The sequence below is a fragment of the Salmo trutta genome, chromosome 24, assembly GCF_901001165.1.
Source record: "Salmo trutta chromosome 24, fSalTru1.1, whole genome shotgun sequence".
Classification (NCBI taxonomy): Eukaryota; Metazoa; Chordata; class Actinopteri; order Salmoniformes; family Salmonidae; genus Salmo; species Salmo trutta.
Genome location: NC_042980.1, coordinates 21,358,988 through 21,377,279, shown reverse-complemented (window position 1 = coordinate 21,377,279; position 18,292 = coordinate 21,358,988). Strand labels below are relative to the sequence as shown.

The 18,292-nt window shown below is 44.9% G+C and overlaps 2 protein-coding genes across 2 annotated transcripts; both read left to right on the top strand.

The window, feature by feature from the left end:
- The first annotated feature begins 796 nt into the window (after window positions 1-796).
- LOC115160922 (gamma-crystallin M3-like) lies at window positions 797-2,041 on the top strand. Its single transcript, XM_029711452.1, has 3 exons — window positions 797-823; window positions 954-1,196; window positions 1,670-2,041. Exons 1-3 carry the CDS (start codon window positions 815-817, stop codon window positions 1,946-1,948), a joined length of 531 nt encoding a protein of 176 aa, XP_029567312.1. The 5' UTR covers window positions 797-814; the 3' UTR covers window positions 1,949-2,041.
- Window positions 2,042-15,038: 12,997 nt separating this feature from the next.
- Window positions 15,039-15,935, top strand: LOC115160921 (gamma-crystallin M3-like). The gene is made up of 3 exons (XM_029711451.1): window positions 15,039-15,079; window positions 15,217-15,459; window positions 15,583-15,935. Exons 1-3 carry the CDS (start codon window positions 15,068-15,070, stop codon window positions 15,880-15,882), a joined length of 555 nt encoding a protein of 184 aa, XP_029567311.1. The 5' UTR covers window positions 15,039-15,067; the 3' UTR covers window positions 15,883-15,935.
- The last annotated feature ends 2,357 nt before the right edge of the window (window positions 15,936-18,292 follow it).

Genomic DNA, 18,292 nt, shown 5'->3' with positions numbered 1-18,292 from the left:
AATAAAGTATTTGTTGAAACAAGCACCACTCCATAGCCTCCCTTAATTAATAGGTAGTTAGTTATATGTGAATTCTTAATGAAATTAGAAATGTTTACAGTATAATTTGCTATCAAATACCAGTAATAATACCAGCTGAAACAAGACTTTAAAATAATTTGCTACCAATATCATACTTTTTCATGTTTCTCTTTGTCAAATGGTTTTTAACCTAGAAATATTCCATATGTGTTTTGCCTTTCTTACACATTCAGTAACTACCTTCAGGTAGCACCTCTGCTCCAGTTGCTCTATTCATTCTGGGATTTTGCTTTACTAAAGTAGAGCTGAATAAAAAAATAACTCAAAATAACCCCTCTATATAAATATATAATTACCTGACACCCACAATTCTGTTTATGCCTTTCTGTATTAGCAGTAAATGGTCTAGAATGATCTCAAATTTTAATTCAACCTAAACATTCAATATCAACGTAATAAACCAATGAATATATGTTTTTTTTTAAGACAACATTAGACCTACAGGTAAAGAATGTGCCAAAATGCAGTTGCTTTGGGGACTTTGAACATTCTCGTGAACTGAAAATTCCATTCACAAAAGTCTCCTGGGGAACCATGCCTGTTAAAATGTTACGAAAGCACCTCAACACTCTATAGATCCCTATACCTTGCTGGGTCAGGAGTTTCAACAATGGGGGTCATGGTTTATTTCAGTTGGTCAGGTATAAAAGTAAAAGGTTAAAACAGACAGGGCATCAGTGCAGCAGCAGTTTTCACAGTGTTTTGAGGAACAAATACATCACCAACCACCACCATGGGCAAAGTTAGAAATATTAAATATATTGATATTGGCAGTGTATTTAAATTATTTTATTATTTATATTATTTTATATTATTATTAGTTATATTATTCTAAGTACTGTTCTTAACATTAGCTATCTTTTTATTTTCAGATCATCTTCTACGAGGACAGGAACTTCCAGGGCCGGTCTTATGAGTGCAGCTCCGACTGTCCTGACATGTCCTCCTACATGAGCAGGTGCCAATCCTGCAGGGTTCAGAGCGGCTGCTTCATGGTGTATGAGCGCCCCAACTTCATGGGAAACCAGTTCTTCCTGAGGAGGGGAGAGTACTCAGACTACCAGAGTATGATGGGAATGAGCGATGGTATCAGGTCCTGCCGCATGATCCCCATGGTAAGTGCAAATACTGTACATTAATCTGAAATATTACAGAAACATTACTCCTTACTCTGAATAAAATATTGAATTTCCTGAAATCAAATGACCAAATCACCCTCTAGTGGCCTCATAGATGGAATGATATTAATATTTGTCATAATTTCATTTATTTTTTATTTTTTTTAAGATTTTAAAAAATTGTTCTTAAAAACTCTTAAAGAAAATCCAATGTTTATGTCAAACGGTTTTGTTATATTTCAGTCTTCTGTGATGTATATAAAGTGTAATATTGAGATGCAAACTGTCATATATTTCAACTCTATATCTGACATGGTACAGGTGTTTCTTGTTTTAAGCCCATAGCCATGTAGGTGAGGAGTACTTTTGTTTCAAAGTAGATTTGTTTAAGACTACCTAGAAACACTGATTTAGCCCCTGATTTAGCCCACTGTAGTAAAAGGTTAATGATTGTGTGTTCCTCCTAACAGCACAGAGGAAACTTCAGGATGAGGATCTACGAGAGGGAGAACTTCGGAGGTCAGATGATGGAGCTGATGGACGACTGTGACTCCATCATGGATCGTTACCGCATGTCTGACTGCCAGTCCTGCAACGTGATGGACGGTCACTGGCTGATGTTCGAGCAGCCCCACTTCAGAGGCAGGATGATGTACATGAGGCCTGGAGAGTGCAGGGGCTTCAGAGAGATGGGTATGAGTGCCATGAGGTTCATGAGTATGAGGCGTATTGTGGATTCTTGTAATTAAATGCACCAGTATCAAATTACTGTCAATAAATATCTGACTTACTAAAAACTGATATTTGTGTGATTCATTCAAAATAACCTGTACATTTCTGGCTGAAACTCATAATTTTTTGCATTCACAGACAGGAAGTTTAATAAACATTTATTATAACTAGACAGTTGTGTATGCTACTTATTTCCAAAACAAAATTGCCACATTATTTGGACAATAATGTTGTTCTATTCCAAAGGTCAAAGGTCTGAAAAGAAGAAGAAGACACAATTAGTCTCAGTCTAAAAACTATAATCCTCTTCTCCATGCTGCTCGCCCAACTTTTTTGCTATGCTAGTTGTCCCCCATGTAGATTTGCTCAAAAGGTGTCCGGTGGAACATGATCCTTCGAAAGCTTTGTCTGCAAAAGTAGGATACAAAATGGCATAGCGTACTGTCATGCATTGGCAAAGTGGGTGGGGTTATATCCTGCCTGTTTGGCCCTGTCCGGGGGTATCATCGGATGGGGCCACAGTGTCTTCTGATCCCTCCTGTCTCAGCCTCCAGTATTTATGCTGCAGTAGTTTATGTGTCGGGGGGCTAGGGTCAGTCTGTTACATCTGGAGTATTTCTCTTGTCTTATCCGGTGTCCTGGGTGTCCTGTGTGAATTTAAATATGCTCTCTCTAATTCTCTCTTTCTCTCTTTCTTTCTTTCTCTCGGAGGACCTGAGCCCTAGGACCATGCCTCAGGACTACCTGGCATGATGACTCCTTGCTGTCCCCAGTCCACCTGGCCATGCTGCTGCTCCAGTTTCAACTGTTCTGCCTGCGGCTACGGAACCCTGACCTGTTCACCGGACGTGCTTGTTGCACCCTCGACAACTACTATGATTATTATTATTTGACCATGCTGGTCATTTATGAACATTTAAACATCTTGACCATGTTCTGTTATAATATCCACCCGGCACAGCCAGAAGAGGACTGGCCACCCCTCATAGCCTGGTTCCTCTCTAGGTTTCTTCCTAGGTTTTTGGCCTTTCTAGGGAGTTTTTCCTAGGGAGTTTTTCCTAGCCACAGTGCTTCTTTCACATGCATTGCTTGCTGTTTGGGGTTTTAGGCCGGGTTTCTGTACAGCACTTTGAGATTTCAGCTGATGTACGAAGGGCTATATAAATAAATTTGATTTGATTTGATTTGATTTTGATTTGATTTGATGCATTGCGAATTTTCCTGTGAAAGCTGCCTGCATGTAATTGCTAGTCATACACTGAGTACTGTATACAAAACATTAAGAACACCTGCTTTTTCCATGATGTAGACTGAACAGGTGAATCCAGATGAAAGCTATGATCTGTTATTGATGTCACTTGTTAAATCCACTTCAATCAGTGTAGATGAAGGGGAGGAAATAGGTTAAAGAAGGATTTTTAAGCCTTGAGACAATTGAGACATGGATTGTGTATGTGTCCCATTCAGAAGGTGAATAGGCAAGATAAAAGATTTAAGTACCTTTGAACGGGGTATGATAGTAGGTGCCAGGCGCACCAGTTTGTGTCAAGAACTGCAAAGCTGACGAGTTTTTAACACAACAGTTTCCTGTGTCTATCAAGAATGGTCCCCCACCAAAAGGACATCTAGCCAACTTGACATAACTGTGGGAAGCATTGGAGTCACCATGGGCCAGCATCCCTGTGGAATGCTTTCAACACCTTGTAGAGTCCATGCCCCGACGAATTGAGGCTGTTCTGAGGTCAAAACTCAATATTAGTAAGGTGTTCCAAATGTTTGGTATTGTCACGTCCTGACCAGTATAGAGGATTATTTGTATTATTTGGTCAGGGCGTAGCAGAGGTATGTTTGTTTTGTATGGTGTTTTTTTTGTGTATAGCTTAGAGGGGTGTGTTATTTATGTGTTCCGGGGTTTTGTGGTGTATGTTTTAGTATGAGTAGGTTCTAGGTTAAGTTTTCTATGTGCAGATTTGGTTGCTGGACTCTCAATTGGAGGCAGGTGTTTCTAGTTGCCTCTGATTGGGAGTCCTATAAGTAGGTGTGTGTTTTGTTTGTCACTTGTGGGTAGTTGTATGTTAGCACTCCTTTTGTTTAGCCTGCTACACTGTTCCTGTCGTGAGTTTTGTTTATTGTTTTTCCTCGTGGTCACATTTAAAATAAATGATGATGAGCACGCAATCCGCTGCATATTGGTCCACTTTGTCCGACAGCGATTTCAACATATCTTCAGATGAAGGTGAAGATCGTGACAGGTATACTCAGTGTATGCCTGGATGCCTGAAATTTGGCACAGATTGGGCCATGGCTCACCTTACCCTTGGCCAGTAAAGAAATACCATTTTACAGGAGTGGAGGTCAGGTGCAATAAAGCAAAGAGCCCATTCCACAACTATGGTATTGCAGTGTTCTTTGTATGACACCAGCAACTTCAACAATATTTTTTTTTCTACCTCTTTCCAGAATGGTTTTGGAAGTGGACTGACTGACACCCACAAGGTTAACGGGTTCAAATCTTAAAAGATACTGTTACAAAAGTCAAGGTAACACTTTATTTTAATGTTCCGTAATAAACCATTTATAAGGCATTTACAAACAGTTTGCTCACCATTTTCTTTAAATTACTCCCACCTTTGTAAATGTTAGTAAGCTAGTTATTCACACATGTATATAAATGTTCAATATATTTATTTAAACAGTTTAAGTCCTTAAGGAGCATATAGATGGAATGTCTACCACTGATCACTCAAAACATTTATAAAGTAAAAATAGAGCTGACTTTAGATAAGGGACTGCAAAAAGACTACTAATGATTAGTAAATGGTTTATAAATTAGGGTAGAATTGATAAATAAATGGTGAACACACATGGTCTATTGTTGGACTGTTAAAATAAAGTGTTACCCAAGTCAAAGCCATAACTAGCCAATTGAAAATAATGGAGTGAATAGAATGTTTAAAATACAAGACTCTTGTAGACTATTTAAATTACAGGATAAATGTTGCCAAAACTGATTTAACGTCTAAAGTAATCCAGGTACTCAAGTCGTTTTAGTCTTACTACAAGGTTACTACTGTGTTTACTCAGCTTTTCATATTGATTCATTATCAATAATACCTTTTGTACCACTGATTAAAACAACTGTTTATATTATCAATTTGGTATATGATTTTAACATCACTGTTTTTGACAAGAAAACATATTTTATCTTTATTTAAGCAGAGAGCAAAGTATATTAAGCAAGGGAGCCCTGCATCACAAGAGCAGCAAGCAATTACACATTAAGAAGTTATAGACACATACTTAAATCCCGGCGGGACCACAGGAAACACAAATACAAAAAACACAACTATAAAAAACAAGAACATTTCTCTGTGAAGAGGTACTCCACCCAACACTCTGAACTGCCCGAAAGGCGCCAGTGCGTCCAGCTGTAGGGTATTTTGAAGATTGTTCCATGCGTGAGGTACATAAAAACTAAAAGCCATTTTACCTAAATCTGTAGTAAATGTGTGTAAAATATCAAATTGCATTTGATTTGATGCATTTGCAAGCAAAAACAAAAAGGAGTAATGGTTTTGGTATGTCTAAATCAAATCCTAGCTATTTCTGATTAGTAAGGCCTTCAAAAAGTACTTGTGCTTTATGCTTCATAAAACATTTATAAGCAAATGTCACACTACAGTTGAAGTCGGAAGTTTGCGTACACTTAGGTTGGAGTCATTAAAACTCATTTTTCAACCACTCCACAAATTTCTTGTTAACAAACTATAGTTTTGGCAAGTCGGTTAGGACATCTACTTTGTGCATGACACAAGTCATTTTTCCAACAATTGTTTACAGACAGATTATTTCACTTATAATTCACTGTATCACAATTCCAGTTGGTCAAAAGTTTACCTACACTAAGTTGACTGTGCCTTTAAACAGCTTTGAAAATTCCAGAAAATGTCATGGCTTTAGAAGCTTCTGATAGGCTAATTGACATCATTTGAGTGAATTGGAGGTGTACCTGTGGATGTATTTCAAGGCTTACCTTCAAACTCAGTGCCTCTTTGCTTGACATCATGTGAAAATCAAAAGAAATCAGCCAAGACCTCAGAAAAAAATGTGTAGACCTCCACAAGTCTGGTTCATCCTTGGGAGCAATTTCCAAACGCCTGAAGGTACCACGTTCATCTGTACAAACAATAGTTGTCACGATCGGGATGAACAGTTTAAGGAGTGAGTCAAGCGCAGGAGACTGATGTCCGTTGGAACAAACTTAATTTAATACTCCAATGGCAAGATCCATATATGGCTGAGAGCATAACAGTCAAAATGACTAAACGAAGCTCCGCTCAAAAGAAACAGACGGGGCGCAGCCCGGCAACCCTACTGCCTATACAATAAACGTAACACCAAACGTAACAAAGAACAATCCCGCACGAATCCTAGCTAAACACAGACAGACTAAATACCCCCCACTAATGACAAACACAAAACAGGTGCAATCACAAAACAGACATAACTAACAGACACTGAAACACAGATCGGTGGCAGCTAGTAGGCCGGTGACGACGACCGCCGAGCGCCGCCCGACCGAGGAGAGGCGCCACCTTCTGTGGATGTTGTGACAGTACCCCTCCCCTGACGCGCGGGTCCCGCAGCGCGCCGACACCGGCCTCGGGGACGACCCGGAGGGCGAGGCGCTGGGCGATCCGGGCGGAGGTTGTGGAAATTCCGCAACATGGCTGGATCCAGAATATCCCTCGCAGGGACCCAGCACCTCTCCTCCGGACCGTACCCCTCCCAGTCCACGAGGTACTGCAGGCCCCCCACCCGACGTCTGGAGTCCAAGATGGCCCGGACTGTGTACGCCGGGGCCCCTCCGATGTCCAGGGGGGGCGGGGGGACCTCCCGCACCTCAACGTCCTGCAGCGGACCAGCTACCACCGGCCTGAGGAGAGACACATGAAACGAGGGGTTAATACGGTAATATGTAGGAAGTTGTAACCTATAACACACCTCGTTTATTCTCCTCAGGACTTTGAATGGCCCCACAAATCGCGGACCCAGCTTCCGGCAGGGCAGGCGGAGGGGCAGGTTCCGGGTCGAGAGCCAGACTCTATCCCCTGGGTTAAAAACCGGGGCCTCACTGCGGTGGCGGTCAGCGCTCTCCTTGTGTCGATCTCCAGCCTTCTTTATACACTCCTGGACCTCATTCCAGGTCTCCCTAGAGCGCTGGACCCATTCCTCCACCGCAGGAGCCTCTGTCTGGCTCTGTTGCCATGGCACCAGGACCGGCTGATACCCCAACACGACCTGGAAGGGTGACAGGTTAGTAGAGGAGTGGCGCTGAGAGTTCTGGGCCATCTCGGCCCAGGGTACGAACCGCGCCCACTCCCCTGGCCGGTCCTGGCAATATGACCGCAGAAACCTGCCCACATCCTGGTTAATGCGCTCTACCTGCCCATTACTTTCGGGGTGGAAACCCGAGGTCAGGCTGACCGAGACCCCCAGCCTCTCCATAAATGACTTCCACACCCTGGACGTGAACTGGGGACCCCGATCAGATACGATGTCCTCGGGCACCCCGTAGTGCCGGAAGACGTGGGTGAATAGGGCCTCCGCGGTCTGTAGGGCCGTGGGAAGACCGGGCAACGGAAGCAGACGGCAGGACTTCGAGAACCGATCCACAACAACCAGGATCGTAGTATTACCCTGAGATGGCGGGAGATCCGTAAGGAAATCCACCGAGAGGTGAGACCATGGTCGTTGTGGAACGGGGAGGGGCTGTAATTTCCCTCGAGGCAGGTGCCTAGGAGCCTTGCACTGAGCGCACACCGAACAGGAAGAGACATAGTGTCTTACATCCTCTACCAAGGTGGGCCACCAGTACTTTCCCCTCAGGCCTCGCACTGTCCGTTCCACCCCAGGGTGACCCGAGGAGGGTAGAGTGTGGGCCCATCGGATCAAGCGATCACGAACACCCAGCGGAACGAACTTCCGACCCGCGGGACATTGAGGTGGAGTGGGTTCGAACCGACCCGCCCGCTCGATGTCCGCATCCACCTCCCACACCACCGGTGCCACCACACAGGAAGCCGGGAGTATGGGAGCGGGATCGATGGTCCGCTCCTCGGTGTCGTAGAGACGTGACAGTGCGTCGGCCTTCCGGTTCCGAGAACCCGGAATGTATGAAAGGGTGAACTGAAACCTCATAAAGAACATGGCCCACCTGGCTTGACGAGGATTAAGTCTCCTCGCTGCCCGGATGTACTCCAGGTTACGGTGGTCGGTCCAGATGAGAAAAGGGTGACGTGCCCCCTCAAGCCAATGTCTCCACACTGTCAAAGCCTTGACCACAGCTAACAACTCCCTGTCCCCCACATCATAGTTGCGCTCCGTCGGGCTCAGCTTCTTAGAAAAGAATGTGCAGGGGCGGAGCTTCGGAGGGGCGCCCGAATGCTGTGAAAGCACAGCTCCCACCCCAGCCTCGGACGCGTCCACCTCCACTATGAATGGCAAAGAGGGATCCGGATGCGCCAGCACCGGAGCATTGGTAAACAGAACCTTCAGACGACGGAAGGCTCTGTCCGCCTCTGCCGACCACCGCAATTGCACCGGACCCCCCTTCATCAGTGAGGTAATGGGAGCTGCCACCTGGCCAAAACCTCGGATAAACCTCCGGTAATAATTGGCGAACCCCAAGAACCGCTGCACCTCCTTTACCGTGGTAGGGGTCGGCCAATTACGCACAGCCATAACGCGGTCATCTTCCATCACCACCCCTGTGGTGGAAATGCGATATCCCAGAAAAGAAACGGCTTGTTGGAAGAACTCACATTTCTCAGCCTTGACGTATAGGTCATGCTCCAGCAGCCGCCCAAGCACTTTACGCACCAGAGCCACATGCGCGGCGCGAGTGGAGGAGTAGATCAGGATGTCATCGATGTACACCACCACCACCTGCCCGAGCGTGTCCCTGAGAACCTCGTCCACAAAGGATTGGAAGACGGCGGGAGCATTCTTTAACCCATACGGCATGACGAGGTACTCATAATGGCCAGATGTGGTACTAAATGCAGTCTTCCACTCGTCTCCATCTCGGATACGCACCAGGTTATACGCGCTCCTGAGATCTAGTTTGGTGAAATGCCATGAAATGACTCCACGGCCGTAGCAATGAGAGGTAGTGGGTAACTGAACCCCACTGTGATAGAATTTAGACCTCTATAATCAATGCACGGGCGCAGGCCTCCCCCCTTCTTCTTCACAAAAAAGAAACTCGAGGAGACGGGTGATTTAGATGGCCGAATGTATCCCTGTCTCAAGGATTCAGTGACGTATGTCTCCATAGCCACTGTCTCCTCCTGCGACAGAGGATACACGTGACTTTTAGGAAGGGCCGCGCCAGCCTGGAGGTTTATCACACAATCCCCCTGTCGATGGGGTGGTAATTGAGTCGCCTTCGTTTTACTGAAGGCGATAGCCAAATCGGCATATTCAGAGGGGATGTGTACAGTGGAGACTTGGTCTGGACTCTCCACCGTGGTTGCACCGATGGAAACTCCTATACACCTACCTGAGCACTCCCTCGACCACCCCTTAAGAGCCCTCTGCCCCCATGAAATCTGAGGATTGTGAGAGGCTAGCCAGGGAAGTCCCAGCACCACCGGAAATGCCGGGGAATCAATAATAAACAGGCTGATACGTTCCTCATGACCCCCTTGCGTTACCATGACCAGTGGCACTGTTACCTCCCTCACTTGGCCAGACCCTAGTGGTCGACTATCTAAAGCGTGCACGGAGAAGGGTTGGTCCAGTTTAACCAGGGGAATCCCTAACTTATCAGCAACACTTCGGTCCATAAAACTCCCAGCTGCGCCTGAATCGACTAGTGCCTTATACTGGGAGTGAGGGGAAAACTCAGGGAAGAAAACAGCGACATACATGTGGTCGACAGGGGGCTCTGGGTGTGGCTGGTGCAGACTCACCTGGGAGGTCGATGGGGTGCTCCGCCTGCCATCTGAATTCCCGGGAGAACCTCTCCAGCACCGGTCCGCAGTGTGTCCTCTACGGCCACAGTGGGTGCAGGAGAGGCCCCCCCCTCCGGTCCTCCCAGCAGCAGTCCCTCCAAGCTCCATGGGCGTTGGAGCAGGAGGGATGGGAGGTGGAATGAATAGGCCCCGATCGGAACGTCCCCGGGCAGCCAACAGGTTGTCCAGCCTGATGGACAAATCAATCAACTGATCCAGCGTGGTGGTATGGTCCCGGCAAGCCAGCTCCCGGCGGACGTCCTCACGTAGACTACACCTGTAGTGGTCAATCAGGGCCCGCTCATTCCACCCCGATCCGGCGGCTAGAGTCCGGAACTCCAGCGCAAAGTCCTGAGCACTCCTCGTCTCCTGCCTCAGATGAAATAATCGCTCGCCCGCCGCCTTGCCCTCCGGGGGATGATCCAATACCGCCCGGAAGCGGCGAGCGAACTCCGGGTAGTTGTCCTTCGCTGAGTCTGGGCCCTCCCAGACGGCGTTGGCCCATTCCAGGGCTCTACCCGTGAGGCATGAGACGAGGACGCTCACCCTCTCTTCATCGGAGGGAGAGGGCCGGACGGTCGCCAGGTACAGGTCCAACTGGAGCAAAAACCCCTTGCACCCAGCGGCCGTCCCATCGAACTCCCTGGGAGCCATGATCCGCATCCCGCTTGTACTGGGTTCGGTTGGATTAGGTAGGGGCGCAGGGTGATGAATCGGTCCTGGTGGGGTTGATGGAGCGACTCGCTCCCAGCTCTCCAATCGGGTCAGCACCTGGTCCATTGCCGTGCCCAGTCGCTGGAGGGGGCGAGCATGTTGGGAGACTTGTTCCTCCATTGAAAATGTTTCTGTCCCTGCTGACTCCATAAGTGGTGCGGGATTCTGTCACGATCGGGATGAACAGTTTAAGGAGTGAGTCAAGCGCAGGAGACTGATGTCCGTTGGAACAAACTTAATTTAATACTCCAATGGCAAGATCCATATATGGCTGAGAGCATAACAGTCAAAATGACTAAACGAAGCTCCGCTCAAAAGAAACAGACGGGGCGCAGCCCGGCAACCCTACTGCCTATACAATAAACGTAACACCAAACGTAACAAAGAACAATCCCGCACGAATCCTAGCTAAACACAGACAGACTAAATACCCCCCACTAATGACAAACACAAAACAGGTGCAATCACAAAACAGACATAACTAACAGACACTGAAACACAGATCGGTGGCAGCTAGTAGGCCGGTGACGACGACCGCCGAGCGCCGCCCGACCGAGGAGAGGCGCCACCTTCTGTGGATGTTGTGACAATAGTACACAAGTATAAACACCATAGGACCACGCAGCCGTCATACCGCTAAGGAAGTAGATGCGTTCTGTCTCCTTGAGATGAACGTACTTTGGTGGGGAAAGTGCAAATCAATCTCAGAACAACAGCAGGGACCTTGTGAAGATGCTGGAGGAAACAGGTACAAAAGTATCTATATCCAGAGTAAAACGAGTCCTATATCGACATAACCTGAAAGTCCACTCAGCAAGGAAGAAGCCATTGCTCCAAAACGCCATAATAAAGCCAGACTACGGTTTGCAACTGCACATGGGGACAAGGATCGTACTTTTTGGAGAAATGTCCTCTGGTCTGATGAAACAAAAATAGAACTGTTTGGCCATAATGACCATCATTATGTTTAGAGGAAAAAGGGGGAGGCTTGCAAGCCGATGAACACCATCCCAACCGTGAAGCACGGGGGTGGCAGCATTATGTTGTGGGGTTGCTTTGCTGCAGGAGGGACTGGTGCACTTCACAAAATAGATGGCATCATGAGGGAGGAAAATTATGTGGATATATTGAAGCAACATCTCAAGACATCAGTCAGGAAGTCAAAGCTTGGTCGCAAATGATCTTCCAAATGGACAATGACCCCAAGCATACTTCCAAAGTTGTGGCAAAATGGCTTAAGAACAACAAAGTCAAGGTACTGGAGCGGCCATCACAAGCCCTGACCTCAATCCCATTGAACATTTGTGGGCAAAACTGAGAAAGCGTGTGCGAGCAAGGAGGCCTACAAACCTGACACAGTTACACCAGCTCTGTCAGGAGGAATGGGCCAAAATTCACCCAACTTACTGTGGGAAGCTTGTGGAAGGCTACCCAAAACGTTTGACCCAAGTTAAACAATTTAAAGGCAATGCTACCAAATATGAAGTGAGTGTATACATTTTTTTTTTTTAAATAAAAAGTGTATGTAAACTTCTGACCCACTGGGAATGTGATGAAATAAATAAAAGCTGAAGTACATCTCTCTTCTACTATGTTGTAATGGTTGTCGTATGGAGTAGACCAAGGCGCAGAGGGTTGAGTGCTCATATTTACTTTTATTGAGACACTTAATAACAAAACAAGAAAACAAACGAACGACAAACAGTCTTGCAGGCTAAACACAGCAGTGCAAAAACAACTTCCCACAAAAGACAGGTGAAAAAAGGGCTACCTAAGTATGACTCCCAATCAGCAACCATGATGTACAGCTGTTCCTGATTGAGAGCCATACCAGGCCAACAAAGAAATACACAACATAGAAAAAACATAGAAATACAAAACATAGAACAATACCCAAAAACCCCGGAACACATAAAACAAACACCCCTCTTACATAAGAACATATCCTAACAAACCCCGAACCACATAAAACAAACACCCCTTGCCACGTCCTGACCAAACTACAATAACAAATGACCCCTTTACTGGTCAGGACGTGACAGTACCCCCCACCAAAGGTGCAGACCCCGGATGCACCTCACACAAAGACACAAAAATAACCCCAAAACAAAAATAATCCCAAACTAAAGGGAGGGAAGGGAGGGTGGCCACTGTCACTGACGGTTCTTGTACTACACCTGGAATGCTTTTCCAACAGTCTTGAAGGAGTTCCCACATATGCTGAGCAATTGCTGGCAAAGTGTTCTTCACTCTGCGGTCCGACTCATCCCATCCCATCCCATCTCAATTTGGTTGAGGTCAGGGGATTGTGGAGGCCAGGTCATCTGATGCAGCACGCCATCACTCTCCTTCTTGGTAAAATAGCCCTTACACAGCCTGGAGGTGTGTTGGGTCATTGACTTGTTGAAAAACAAATGATAGTCCCACTAAACCCAAACCAGATGGGATGGTGTATTGCTGCAGAATGCTGTTGTAGCCATGCTGGTTAAGTGTACCTTGAATTCTAAATAAATCTCAGACAGTGTTACCAGCAAAGCACCCCCACACCATCACACCTCCTCCTCCATGCTTTACTGTGGGAAATACACATGCGGAGATCATCCATTCACAAAGACCCGGAGGTCTAATGTCCATTGCTCATGTTTCTTGGCCCAAGCAAGTCTCTTCTTCTTATTGGTGTCCTTTAGTAATGGTTTCTTTGCAGCAATTTGACCATGAAAGCCTTATTCACACAGTCTCCTCTGAACAGTTGATGTTGAGATGTGTCTGTTACTTATACAGACACATGATCTGTGAAGCATTTATTTGGTCTGCAATTTCTGAGGCTTGTAACTCTAATGAACGTATCCTCTGCAGCAGAGGTAACTCTGGGTCTTCCATTCCTGTGGCGGTCCTCATGAGGGCCAGTTTCATCATAGCGCTTGATGGTTTTTGCGACTGCACGTGAAGAAACTTTCAAAGTTCTTGAAATGTTCCGCATTGACTGACCTTCATGTCTTAAAGTAATGATGGACTGTCGTTTCTCTTTGCTTATTTGTGTTATTCTTCCCATAATATGGACTTGGTCTTTTACCAAATAGGGCTATCTTCTGTATACCTTGTCACAACAAAACTGATTGGCTCAAACCTAGTTAGAAGGAAAGAAATTCCACAAATTAAGTTTTAACAAGGCACACCTGTTAATTGAAATGCATTCCAGGTGACTACCTCATGAATCTGGTTGAGAGAATGCCAAGAGTGTGCAAAGCTGTCATCAAGGCAAAGGGTGGCTATTTGAAGAATCTCAAATATTGTAAGGCTTGGGCGTAGTGGGTGAGGAGTCAAGCGCAGGAAGCAGAGAATACAGGGTAGTGGCTTTTAATGAACACAATGGCGAAACACAAGCCACCCCACAGCGATACTGAGCGCACACAAAACCAAAGTGCCCCAAACACAGGGAACAGAAAAATGTTGGCGCAAACCACACACTAGCACCTAAACACATATAGAGTGAACACAAGCCAAAAATACAGAGCAATAATCCCTCACACAGAGCAGGCGGGCCTGCTGGCTAAAATAGCCCAGTAAATCAGCCCAACACAGAACAGGTGCAAACAATAACGGAAAGGGGGGAAAAAAGGGAATCAGTGGCAGCTAGTAGGCCGGTGACGACGACCGCCGAGCGCCACCCGAGCAGGAGGGGGAGCCACCTTCGGTAGAAGTCGTGACAAATATTAAATATATTTTGATTTGTTTAACACTTTTTTGTTTACTACATGATTCCTTATGTGTTATTTCATAGTTTTGATGTCTTCACTATTATTATACAATGTAGAAAATAGTAAAAATTAAGAAAAACCCTTGAATGAGTAGGTGTTCTAAAACTTTTGACCGGTAGTGTATATATACGTTAAACTATGTGATTGTAAAATATTTTCTTACCTATTAAGATAATATAATTTCTTTGCATTTATTATATGTACGAAATGACTTACAGCTATTCACAGTCACCAACCGACCCATGAATCCAAAATTCAAGCTGTTTGGAAAGATTTATGGATTAAGTCACGGCTATAGCATAAAAACAAGCTCAAGCAAAAGAACACTTTTACTGAACATGTTTCACTAAATACCTAGTGTGTTCTGAAATATGTACAACAGACCATTGTATACTACTTCCAAAAGCTCAGTTGTGTTTACTTCTCAATGAAAACCCCCATTCTAAAGTCTTCATGGGATCCAGTCACATGGAAATGTAGCGAAAGCACTTCAGCACTCTATAGGCCTCTATACAGTGTTGCTGGGTCAGGGGTTTACACAATGGGGCCCACAGATTCTTTGGGTTTGGTCAGGTATAAAAGTAAGGGTTAACACAGACAGGACATCAGTTTAGAAACAGCACAGCTCAAAGAAACAACCGCAACCATGATGGGCAAGGTAGGCACAGCGTTTTAGCCTACAGTTTTAAGTTTAATGCTTGAATAATGGCTGGTTTAGTCAATTACAATCGCAATATCTTTCAATTTCTTTCTTTGGGAATAATTTTTACAAATGATTTCTTTTTTCATTTTCAGATCATCTTCTACGAGGACAAGAACTTCCAGGGCCGTTCCTATGAGACCAGCCAGGACTGCCCTGACATGTCCTCCCACCTGAGCAGGTGCCACTCCTGCAGGGTTGAGAGTGGCTGCTTCATGGTCTACGATCGCCCCAACTACATGGGAAACCAGTACTTCATGAGGAAGGGAGAGTACTCAGACTACCAGCGTATGATGGGAATGAACGACTGCATCAGGTCCAGCCGCATGATCCCCATGGTAGGTTGAAAATATTTCATCTTTAAAATAGAATAATCTTGTTCCTGAAAATATAATTCTCATATTACAAATGTTTATATGTAATGTATCTGATCAATGAAACCTGTTCTTTCCCACTAACAGCACCGTGGAAACTTCAGGATGAGGATCTATGAGAGGGAGAACTTCGGAGGTCAGATGCACGAGATGATGGACGACTGTGACTCCATCCAGGATCGTTACCGTATGTCCGACTGCCAGTCTTGCAACGTGATGGACGGTCACTGGCTGATGTATGAGCAGCCCCATTACAAAGGGAGGCAGATGTACATGAGGCCTGGAGAGTACAGGAACTTCAGGGAGATGAGCATGGGAATGGGAGGCATGAGCGGTGGCATGAGGTTCATGAGCATGAGGCGTATCATGGATAACATGACTATGTAATTTCCTCAAATGTTGTATGAAAATTGTTGATTAAACATATTTCCACTGCTAAATTGTCTTCTTTTTGTGATTATCTTACTGAGAGCACTCCATGTTTAAGCATTTCACTATTTCAATCCCTGCATCTTTAACATTTCAAAGCATACAATAGATGTACTGTATGCTCGATGTAAGGTAATATCCAGTGATATCTCAGATCTAAATATATATGTATTACTGTGCACTTTTATTGGAAGAATGCCAAAACAAGTGTACATTGTTAAGCAAATTATTTTCACAACTCATTTATTTACTGTTGTATATTATCATAATCAGCCATATAGGCAACAATCCTGTCACGTCCTGACCAGTATAAGGGGTTATTTGTTATTGTAGTTTGGTCAGGGCGTGGCAGGGGTGTGTTTGGTTTGTGTTGTTGGGATTTTCGGGTTAGTTGTATGGTCCTTATTTTTATATTTCTACGTTCCCTTCTAGGTGTTGTATTTCTTTGTTTTGGCCTGGTATGGCTCTCAATCAGGGACAGCTGTACATCGTTGTCACTGATTGGGAGTCATACTTAGGTAGCACTTTTTTCCAATGTGTTTGTGAGAAGTTGTTTTTGCACTGCAGTGTGTAGCCTGCAAGACTGTTTAGCTGTCGTGCGTTTTTCTTGTTTTGTGTTCTCTTGAATAAAGTTGAAGATGTTGACGAGACCCGCTGCGCCTTGGTCCACTACCTTTGACAACGGCCGTTACAAATCCAAGATATATTTGTATCTATAGACGTAAGAAGTGAAGAATAATATGATGGCGCCAACTGAGATGGTCAACGTCTTACTTGCTGCAAATTGACTTTGCTATTTTGTGACTTTTTTTGTATTTATCCGTATTGTTTAGTACAGAAAGCTCACACCATTATAATTTTGAACTACAACTCGACCTTGACTTTGACCTCGATTTCGGCTCCTACTTCAACTCAGCTGTTCCCTTGTTTACACCGGACCCTACTCCATTGTTCGGGCTATCTAAGCGCTGCAAGATGAGATGAGGGAGGAGGGCTGGAGTCCTTGTTAGACTAAGAAGCAGAGAAAATCGTCCGGCACTCCTCTCCGTTTTAGGCAAATGTCCAGTCACTTGAGGACAAGATGGATGTGCTCTGTTCGATAGTTTCCTTCTAACGGGACGGGAAAAGCAATAATATTATATGCTTTTCAGAAACTTGACTGACGGGCGATATGGACATAAAACTCCATGCTTCATCGCGACTGGACAGCAGACTGAGGCAAAACCAAAGGGGGACGGGTGTGCCTCTTTGTAAACAATAACTGGTGCGCTGCTTCAAGCGTGAAGTAAGTCTAGAGCTTTTGCTCACCTGAACTAGAATACCTCAAGGTAAGTTGCAGACCTTTCTATCACCTAATCATCACTGCTATCTGTCATATAAAAATCTTCCCATCGTGAAATAGTTCCAATCATTCTGAATGTGTTCTGATTTGGACATCACGTTGTAAAATTTCTCACAGCACACGCCTGTCTTTGTGTGGATGGCTGAGCTCGTGCGGATGCTTCTCTCTCAAACCCTCCCTTGACCTTGAAAAACTGTTCTATGGGCACGTGCATTTGCTAGATCTGCCAATCCGGACTCGTGCGTCAAAGTGCTGAGGGTTTGATGTGAGGAGATTTTTTTGCGATTGCAAAGACTTGGCTCTACTTTTTTAATTGACAATGCATATATATGTTCAAGACGGCTATCTCAAAACAATACCTGGGAACATCTGCTGAAGGAAACTATCTACTAGTTAAGTGCTATCTTTCTCATTCACAACTAATCACAAGCTAAAATGAATTCTCCTTTGCTAGCTAGCCAATTCAATCCATATCACGGAAATTCAGCGTTCCAGGGTAACACAATCACATCAAGCAGCTGAAATGACAGCAAACTATGTGCATTTCAATTTGTTTTACCTTAGTTTTTATTGCCAATTCTTTAGATATATATCCATTATAATAATGATCCTGATAAATGTATTTGCCTGGTTAAGAGAAGCTGTCAGTCTCGTCATGTTCATGTACATGGCACGATGGAGATGACAAACAAAAAAACTGCAACATGTTGCATAGGTTGGGTAGGCTTATATTAACCCCGCTGTACCAAGCCAACTGCTAGGCTAGTTGCATGGATAATAAATATTGTCTAGATGCTTTTTTTCCAGGGGAGAAGAAGTTTGAAAATTGACTGGCTAGGCTGTGGGACAGTGGATGCACATTGATAAATCTAATGGAACTGTTAACAGGCATTACCTGTGGAATGCAGGGATTGTGGTGCTTTAACTCACTGCTATCAACCAATCAGCATCCAGGATCCAAACAACCCATTATATAACTGTGCATATTGCTGTTATTATAAATAAAGATGAAAGCGTGTTTGCCTT